The sequence below is a fragment of the Battus philenor genome, unplaced genomic scaffold, assembly GCF_028537555.1.
Source record: "Battus philenor isolate CCGP_79_NKW_IND1 unplaced genomic scaffold, ilBatPhil1.0.hap1 SCAF_3, whole genome shotgun sequence".
In the NCBI taxonomy this organism is placed as follows: domain Eukaryota; kingdom Metazoa; phylum Arthropoda; class Insecta; order Lepidoptera; family Papilionidae; genus Battus; species Battus philenor.
Genome location: NW_027181693.1, coordinates 255,985 through 266,393, shown reverse-complemented (window position 1 = coordinate 266,393; position 10,409 = coordinate 255,985). Strand labels below are relative to the sequence as shown.

The 10,409-nt window shown below is 37.4% G+C and overlaps 1 protein-coding gene across 1 annotated transcript in view; it reads left to right on the top strand.

The window, feature by feature from the left end:
* The first annotated feature begins 3,703 nt into the window (after positions 1 to 3,703).
* LOC137926619 (zwei Ig domain protein zig-8-like) overlaps positions 3,704 to 10,409 on the top strand; it is a 195,682-nt gene continuing 188,976 nt past the window's right edge. Inside the window, exons 1-2 of the mRNA XM_068770285.1 lie at positions 3,704 to 3,710; positions 3,798 to 3,961. Coding sequence (XP_068626386.1) covers positions 3,704 to 3,710; positions 3,798 to 3,961 — 171 coding nt within the window. The remainder of the gene's footprint in view (positions 3,711 to 3,797; positions 3,962 to 10,409) is intronic.

Sequence of the window (10,409 nt, the reverse complement as noted above, 5' to 3'; positions counted from 1 at the left end):
GATATTATTTTTCAATTTTTTTCCAAACTCTCGCGAACTCGTACTAGTCTTCTTTTCGCAAAACATTTCCACAGAGAAGTAAACAGATCTGCAAATAATGGGTTATATAAAAAATTGACCCACGATGGAGATATTATCTTATTTTAGTGGTCGGAAGAAACTAGATGCATGTCGCTTCCAACAGGTGCTAATAGTAAATATATGGGACTGGCCTATGGCCAACAGCATCTGAACGCGTTCAAGTGTGTGTAAATTGGAGTTATCATATATATTTTCGTATTTTTAAATTGACCCCCGAGTGTTCGCGCTGAATGTAAATTACGCGCTGAATCAACGGATACAAAATAAAGCGGAGAGTGTTCAGCAAGCTGCGGATAATTCATACGCGCGTCGCCGCATTAGTGCCGCGTCGCTTGACGCGCCGACGGTCCGTTGAACCTCCGGGACGGATCTATGTACGGTACGTATGCAAGTGTAACAGTGAGAACACAGTCTACATTTTAATTGGAATTTCTCGACTGACTCTACCGGAGGTTTCTTGACGCGTGAAATGGTTGCACTGCGATGTGACGAACCACGTTCAGTGCATTTGTTGTGTGTCTCTACAAAAGGTGCATGAAATTTTGAATTCTGACGAAATATGTAACAGTTTATTGTTGAATTGCTATAAACATTTAAACATCGTACTTCTCAATCCAATTCACGACTTTAGATACTACAAAGTATTATAAACATCTCTAATAAATCCTCTAAAAATATGAGAGGCAACTCTTTAGCATTTTGTGAATTCACTGTGCGGGTACGGTGCTAGGAACTAACGGCCTGCACAGCAGATTTATACAAGGCCTTCACGTAATGTATTGCCGTTCACTAAGTAAACTCCTCTATTCTAAACCAAGTTTTAAATTATTCAAATTTAAAAAAAAAAAACATATTTGCATCAATATAAGAATTTAATTCAAACTTTTTTAAACGTGCATTTTCATATTTATTTAGAATAGTAAGTACTTCTTGATTTTAAATAGGATGAAACATAAGGCTTAACTATATATATTATCAGATCCTACACAAAAATTTAATGAATTTCCTATCAGCAGGTTTTTATGTAACATATTGCTACACCAAATTTTAATAAAATCGAAATTGATTTTATTAATAACTTTGTCCGTGTTTCCGGACATCTTGCTGCTCCTCCTTCTAATGCTAAATATGATATACATTTATTAGAGCTCATATGTTTTATATTTACCACTAATGCATTTGTTCGATAAACTTTAAAGTGTATGTTCAAATATAATGACATACAGTATGACTGCAAAGTTTGACATTTACGACACAGGCGTGGCATTAGGCCTGATTTCAGATGAGCTTCGCGAATATAACCGCTAATAGGCCGCGCGCGTGTGGCGACTTTAAGCGACCTTCACTTCGCCGTGGGTCCATCTAGAAGCTGTCGTCGCGGGGATATTTGCAGAGCCCTATACCTAGCGGTGGGCGTTCTTCAGCTGAAAAGAAGAAAAAGAAGAAGCAATGTTTTTTTTTAAATGTGTTTTTCCCGTTGAGTTACTTTTTCGACATAAACAAATGCTTTTTGATGTGTTTGTTGAAATTTACTTTTTTACTTTAAAAGCTTAGCTTAACTCTTTGAAAAACTTCGGCAGTATGTTATTTACTTAACCGGATTGGAAAGCTTCAAGCTCAAGTGGACGTCTTACGCCAAGCTTAGCGATCCCTGGTCTCCACTCCGGACCATCAATGTCTTTGCTGTCATCTGTAGCGTAAGATGCACGTTGTGTTATAGGAAAACACTGGATGCATATTGCTTACTTCCGATCTTATGAAAAATCTATGAGGTCCCGCCGTGACCCACTATTGAAATAATGATCATGATTAAGCATTGAAGGCCTCCGAAAAGGGTCTCCGAGAGTCAAAATTGACTTGGATTATGTTATACATATATATTTGTGTTGTATGTAAATACCAGGGTTCTGTATTTGAAAAATAACATATACCGGTTGCTAGGGGAGTTATCCTAATGAAATGCACAGCGCCCGTCAAGTCAGACGTTAAACCGAAGCAAAGCAGGTGGAAAAATTTCCGCTTCAACTGCCCGAGTTATCGAATCAATACCTTCCTCGTTGCCATGAAATAGTTTATTTGATAAAACTTCGTACCTTTTTTGATCCGTGCAATCAAATAAACATTAGCGTGATATAATTTGCAAGTGTTCATAGTTGGTACTTCTTCGACGGCAACTATTTGCTTTTACAATAAACTACCTTACAATGTTCCGAAATTGGTAAAAATTAAATTAAAAAGATCGTTAAACATGATTTAAGTCATTTCGTATCTCTTTTGTTTGCTCTAACTTCTGCATGAAGTTTTACGCCATTGATTACAAGTAAAATTACCCAAGTTTGTTGTGTTTCCTCACAATTTGCAACTCACCTGGCTTTGTTATAAATCTAAGGATCTTAATTTAGGTGACATCAATTTAAGACAAGTTTCTATCAAATTGGTATCTTCTGGCATTTTTGTGATTTACACTACTAATAATTAAACAGTCAATATAATATTTTATATTCTTCATCTAAACTACAGTGGCAACATCTAAACCTTGCCATTTGGATCAGACTAAGCTATATATCTTCAGGTGAATGTTTTCCGCGTGCGCCATTTTCTCATAAAATGAGATTAATAGGCTATATATGACCGCAAAATATATTTCGCTCTGTTTGTGAGAAAACTTCATCTGGAAACTTGTTTGTGACCAGTGGCAACCCTATATAATTAAAGCACAAAATGTGAATTATTTAAATTTATATCCGAATCGAACTGGCGACCTTGGATCGCAAGTCTCAGTGTACTACCGCTGGGTCATTAATGCTCAGTCTATCGTAGTACAATATATTAAATAAACCGTATATCAAATTATTAAAATGTTGGCTTTCTGTTTGATTATATCCCAACTCGCTCGCGATATAGCGAGAGGAAAAGGTTTTAATATCCTCTGTAATCTGAGACGTGAAATTAGATTACTTGAACGTGAAAATAGTAATCCAAAACCGGGAATGTATTAATCCGAATATTCGAAACGTTTTTTCCCACTGGATAATTATTACGTCATTTAATATTTCTGAAACCATTCATTTTTGGTTGGGATGTAATATACGTAAATTGACAGAAAAAGAGCTATTCATTCACCTGTTTCAATTTAGCTTATCAAAAGTTAATATTAAAGAAGCTTCTGATATCTCTAATGTGTTGTAAAACAAAAGGCTTACATGCCATGATTTGATATGAAAGATTTATTTAATGGAATTAGGCGTTACCTTGCGGAAGTCCAGGATGGATGCAGTGGTAGTCGTGCAACAAAGTGCACCGCCCGCCAACCCGCTGATAAATGCGTATGCGGCAAACAATGCGAATCATACAACTGTCACCGTCAAATCACTCAAAACGTGTTTCACCACTCCACGGGGCATCTTCAGAAGTTGTTACACCGATTAGTGCCAAACACAGAGTCAACTCTGTATGTGCGGAAGTGGCTCAATATTGGTCCTTTTCTTACTTGATATTAAAGAGTCCGCGATAAAATATTTCATATATATAAAGGCTGTCGCGTGACTTGTAGCCGTGAGTAGAAAGATCCTTAACAAATAGCGGCAATCCCTCTCCCAAATGCCTGAATTTAATAAACGTAATGAATTGTAAGCAAATTAGCCCAGCGACACAAATTAGAATAAGAAAGAAAGTGATGAAGGTCTAATAACAAAGGTAATGGTTCCTGTCCGCAGGCGGCTGCGACGTGGCGGGCGGGGCGGGGTCAATAAACTCGCTGCCGGGCGCCAGCGCGCGGCTCGTGCCGACCTTCGACGCCGCCACGCCGCGCAACGTCACCGCGCTCGTCGGCAAGTCGGCCTACCTCAGCTGCAGGGTGCGCAACCTCGGCAACAGAACGGTAAGCGACCTATCCTGCACCCCCCACACGCGACCACACGCGACCACACGCGACCACACACCGGCAGAGTCACCACGATCGAGATGTCGTATATTTACATGTGTACAAAAATGGTAGCAAGTATGGTCAAAAACAAAACAATTTCTATCGTAGTGGCCGGCAATTCGAAGGATGAACACTACACCTCCAATTCCGTGAAATAAGAGTATGTTGCAGCCCGACTCTCCTGTAACGTTCGAGCTTCGCTAACTTAAACGAAGTGTAAAGCTATACGTCCGGTCATTTCGAGCCCGTGGACACCACAAACGCAACTTGAGCAGCATTGAAAACAGTATCAAAAAATTGTGCACTTACACAAAACAGTTTCTCGTTGGGAAAAGATACGGAAAGTTAGATATTTCCAGATACATTAACTCCCTGGTGGACATTGTCAGTACTTTTAAACGGATCCAACAGTTTGAAATCCCAAGAGAGTCAACCTACCTCGATATGAAAACAATAAGCTTAAGTGATTATAAATTTTTTCACATACTGATACCTTTTGCAAAAAGAACAGAATATGTAAGCTAGCATTGAAAAGTACCACTACTATATTTTTTCGTTATCGCCTTAAAGATAAGAAAAGAACCTCGTCAATCCCGTCTTGAGAAAAAAAGTACTCTCTTACTCGTCGTAACATTGGACATTGTTTACTAAGCGTGAGCTACAAAAACCCTGTGAGGTCTATGCATAGCAGTTGCTAAGATTGAAAATATGACCCTGCGGATGATCTGGTCTTAACCTCTGGTGTTAGTTAATCCACAATATTTTAAATGTCGAACTCCGATGTTGGCTTCATTGGACTGTATATTCAGTACCGTAAAATGTATTCAGTAAGTTAAAATGTCCATTTATTTAATAGATTCAGGCGTTACTTTGCGGAAGTCCATCCTAAGTAAGAAAAGGACTAATATATAGTCACGTCCGCTATGTATATAAATAGCAGAGCGGTGACGGACGCTTTTTTTTTAATGTTTATTTACATAGCGGAAGTTGCTATATATTAATCCTTTTCTTACTTAAAATGTCCATGCACCACAGGAACGCGTTGTTAAGCGCTAAGTTGACTTTGAAACGGATTTACGATTTTAAAAGATCTAAGCTATTTCCGACCTCGCCAAATGAGCTTATACATGAAAATTGAAATTCTGTTACAATAGATATTAATTTATAATAAGCACCATTACATCAGCCGATAAACGGCTACGGCAAGGCATAGGTTTTTTCCTAAGGTTGCCTAGATGATGGGCCTTGGTTTTTGAAGTTAAAATAAAAGTTATTAAATTGTCAGAACAGTTACCAAAAATATAAGAAACTACTAAATGAAAATATATGTAAGTCGGGTCGCCATGCTATTATTATATCGCTATACATAATTTTGATGTGTACAAAAACTTACAATAATACACAAGTTTTATCTTCCCGTATTTAACTAACATTGCCACAATGTATTAATATAAACTGTAAATACAGTGTCTTAAAGTGTTGAAATTTAATAAGAAAAACTAAGTAACTAAAAGAAATTAAAGCAAATTACAAGAATTACTACAGCTCTCGTTCTAAAATTAACAAAGACTTTCAAGATTTACTTTGAGAATTAGGTAAATATAAATAATAATAGAATTTTATGATTAGGTTTACGTTCGTTGACTCAGTATAAACAAATTTGTTTCGAATGAAAATTACACAGAGCGTTTAAGTAAATTTACTAAATCAACACAATAAAAAATAAAGGACAGTTAATATAAATAATACTAAGGATAAAAATTTACATAAATGTACAATAATGTAACAACTCCCCCCTCACTCAAAACGAGGTGTCGGAAGCACCTAATTGCACGTGATAATTACACAGGGGAGTGCCATCCCTCGAGAGATATTTACATGCAGGAGGGTCCCGACACAAAGCCTTAAAAAGGGATTGAGGACTTCTCTCACTTTACAAACGTTCTACAACAGCCTTCACAGTAAACGACGACACAGGAACAAGTGGAAAATAACTTTTAAGCGGTGAGGACGGAAACGTCGGGAGGACTCGTCCCTCCTCGCGCCGACGCAAATGATCACGGTCTCGGCTCGCTTACACTCAGATTAGAAGTCATTTGTAACGTTATTTTTCTATTGTTATAACAATAACAAAGCACATTTGTAATTCAAATATTTTACTTTTTATTGTTGTGACGTGGGTAGTCAGACATTCATTATATGTTTATTAATATTCATACACAAATCACTGATGGACAGTATTTATTTGCAGAATTTAGTAATGGAACCTACCTTAGCAGCTATTTCTATTACTAAATATTGTTTTTAAAACTATAAATGTGTATAACACGTATCAATATACACATAAAACAACAGACGTAACGTCAGAAGATATTGTCCGAAAAGAAAAATACGTTTTAATAAAACGAAACAAATTATAAAAAAAGAAGATTGATTAAGGCTTTTATTTTATAATCGCTCGTGTAACCAACCGATGGTTGTAGGTGTCGAAAGGTACAGGCCACGTACTGCAGTATATTTTGATACAGATCAAGCTACAGCGCTGACATTCAGTATGGAACCCAGTTATTTGATTTGTGAATTTATAAATTGTCATTTCAGCTCATAGACGCCCGCTGCAAGGCTTACGTCTCCCTAAAAGATGTGTTTGGGGGGGATATACTATAATCGCAGTGTGGTTTCTTGCTCACGCTCTGGTAACTTGCTTGTGAGCAGTGATTATTCTATAAAATGAATGTATGGAGTGTGAGTTACATAAGATTGCATCCCAGGAATCGAACTCGCAACTTACTGTTGCAAATCTCAGTACTCCACCGCTGGGCTACAAATTTACACAACAGATTATACAAAATAAACCTAATTAATACAAACTAACTATTCCATTTTACACATTTTACTATCACATATAAGAATTCGAAAATTTACAGCTTAGATTGAATCTAAATACGTCTTAGATGACAAGATGTTTTTCGAAGAAAAAACATTGGCTAAAGGTGATCAAAAACAATCATCATCAACATCGTTTCAGCCACAGAACGTCTACATAGGGCCTCTCCCATAGATTTAAGACCAGTTGGAAATGACTTGTATCAAACATATCCCAACTACTTTATATAGGTCGTTTGCCTATATTAAAGTAAGCCAAGATAAATCTGTTTATAAACGTTGTTTTGGAATATATAATTTTATGGCCGTAAATAAACCGGTCTTATTTGTACATTAAAAACTGAAAACGTTGTTATATTATTTATCTATTATTTATTATAATTCTGAAAATATAACAGGTAAATCCTCTTAGCGCGTTAATTTTGAACAGCGCTATCACAGATTAAACATAAAACAAACGCCAACAACTCCGCGAGCTATAACTCGATACGGCTGCGCGGCTCACTTGGCGCGACCTTAATTCCGTCGTAACTTTAAGTTGTGCTTAAATTTAATTTGTATGCAAGTCGACCGTCAAAAACGTTATCCACTCCCGTCGCGTTAAGCCGCACTCACAGCGCAAGCGAGGCTCACACGATACTATAATTTTGGAAGCGAGAAAACCACGTGGTGTTTATTCGCGCGCCCTAAAGAAATATAGCAAGCGCGTAGCTCCGCAGCGGAACCCGCATAATGAAGGCATCGGAGGCGGCTGTACCTAGATATTTGGTTATGATAATTATCATTTATGAATATTCATGACCCCCGTTCTGTTAGCTCGTGTGCTGCGCGCGTGGGCGTGGGTGAGTTTAACGAGCGGGTAAAATTGGTTAAGCGGACAAATGTTTTGTTCCAACAGAGATAGCTGTTCCGGGAATCACATTACGGTTGAGTGAAACAGAAATAAATATAGTATATCACTATTTAATATTATTTTTATTCTTTGAAATCCTGATTTAAATTAGTCAAGGTTATTGACACGGAACTCACAATCGGTGAAGAAAAATATCGCGTGAAAATATAGGTATAAGATAAAAAATCTGGTAGACGTGTAAACAAATCTTTACAAGGACCGTGGTAACTTTGGTGGTTCTATAACATTAAGTCCATAAATAAGTCCTAAACGTGCTAGTAAAGCTTGACTACTTGTCTTTGTAATGTTTTGACAACGTTCACTATAACCTTGATAAAAAATCTCTCAATAGCGTAATGTTTCTTTGACGTAACAAGGTAAGGTATTATAAAGTTTAAGAGCTACTGAAGGCTGAGAGGCGATCTTGACCTCCAGGAGGATAAAAATATGTGTCAGGAGGTGAACATCCTTCTCTAAATTTAAATACATTTACTCTACCCAAACAGTAAGTCCTCCATAACGTCAAAATATATGAAAATGTATGTATATTCATGTATATCTTCGCAAAATATACAAATCGTTTATAACTATAAGCTTGGTTTTAACCCTTCTGAGGTAGCCTTGCTCCGACACCCCCCGTTGAGGTAAACACCTGTATATTTACTCGGGTCTTTACGGCGATGCATAAAAGTCGTTATCGCCTCACGCAGCGATTATAACCGGCGCGTTTTGCTCAAATAACGGCGCCGATAGCGGCACCGGCGTGTATTAGAGCTCGCTTTCACTAATGCACGCGCATTAATTACCTAAGTTTTTAATAAATTATAGGCATAATAATATTCATATTTGTATGTCGTAAAACTTTTGTTTATATAAACAATAGCTTCAAGTACTTAGGTATTTTTCTTCGATAAATATAGGTGATTTATTTGTTAGACAAAGACATCTTATTCGTAATAACATAGTTACGGATTAGTCTTAGAATAATTAAACCTTATTATTAAATATATGTACCTGCAATGTTGGGCATGGGTCTCCCCCATAATTTTTCAATAAGACGACTTTAACAAGGACATCTGTCCACTTCGTGTATGAACATCCGACACTACCCTTGCAGATCCGTGGTATTTATTTTATAACCTTAAGGCCCTTGAAGCCTCCCGTTCTCCGTGCAGTAAATATGATATTTATTAGCCAGGCTTGCAATTATAGATTACATTAAAACACTGGCTTTATATGAATAGACTTTATTTTATGAAATCATAGGCAGTGTACTGCAATTTTATAATGTTTACACGTTGCACAACTATTCGCATTTTTTTTAACACTTTCTTTATTTCAGATTGCTTACACTGACTGCTCTAGCCCTATATTCTACATATATACTCTTCTACAGTCGTATTTTCTTGGTAGTTTTCTATCGATCCTTTTTACATATATTTCTAGAAATTTCTATTAAAATTTTTTATATTAAGACCCAACTTCCATAGTCTGGAACCGTACTAGCTTTTCACTTAGTTAACTGTCTATGTGAAATTTCAAATGCCTTACGTAATATTTGTCAGTCGGCCATCTTTCGCGACGTTAAGTTAAATTGTTTTAGTGTAAGTTACTGCCAGTAATTTTATTAACCGGACAAACTTTACACATTATCTGAGAAACGTCTAGACAGAACTAAATACTTTGTAATAAACAAATCAATTCACAGTACATTGAAAACAAATGTGCAGACGATATGTGTATGCTGTAAGTGTGTGTTAAGAACCATTTCACATTTGACTCGAACACATCTTGGGAAACTTCAGACAGTATGTTAACTTCTTAGAATGTGTTTTAGCTCCTCGTTTTGGTTACGAATTATTTCACGTTATTTTCATTAACATTTCGTTTCTTTTAAAAGATTCATCTCTTGTCGTACACGTGTGTTCACAGCTTACTTTAAGCGATCCACAGTGTTAAAAATTAAAAAAATTAAATACTTTTAATAAAGACATACAGTGTGCGAAATATATATCTTTTTATATGTAATGATAAAATACTATTACATAGATAGACATAGAAAACTCTTTATTTTTAAAACGCGTTTGTCTTTATATTGCTAGTGCTAAAATAGAAGATCGCCTCGCTAAGAGCGATCTTTTCATGACGATTGTGTTAATACAATCCAATGAATAAAATCATAAAGGAGTATAGACCACGGAGCAGCGAGCGCAGCGAAGGACATCCACCGCACACGGTGCTTCGGCGAAAGATGCTGGTTAGAGGCCGCTTAAAACCGTGGAGAGAGAGAGTGTACACATACAGCATCTTACTGCTTAAATGATGGTAAGTGATCGCCGAACGGGATCGGCAGAGGACAGATCCCGCTCGGAGACGACGCCGTCAGCGCAGAGACGTGCCTCACGACGGCCCTCCGGTGTATGGTGCTCCCCTACCATAAACGGGGCCTTCGGAGTCGCGGGAGTTTAAGGTGGGGGCCCTAAACTCCCACTAGCTTCGGCGACTCTGAGGCGGACGATGGTGCGACGTGGTCTCGAACCATCATGATAGCACCACGAGGGTTTCGGGGGTAGCCTATCCACGCATACCCCGGGACGGGCTATCGAAAAAAAGCACGGCGCGAAG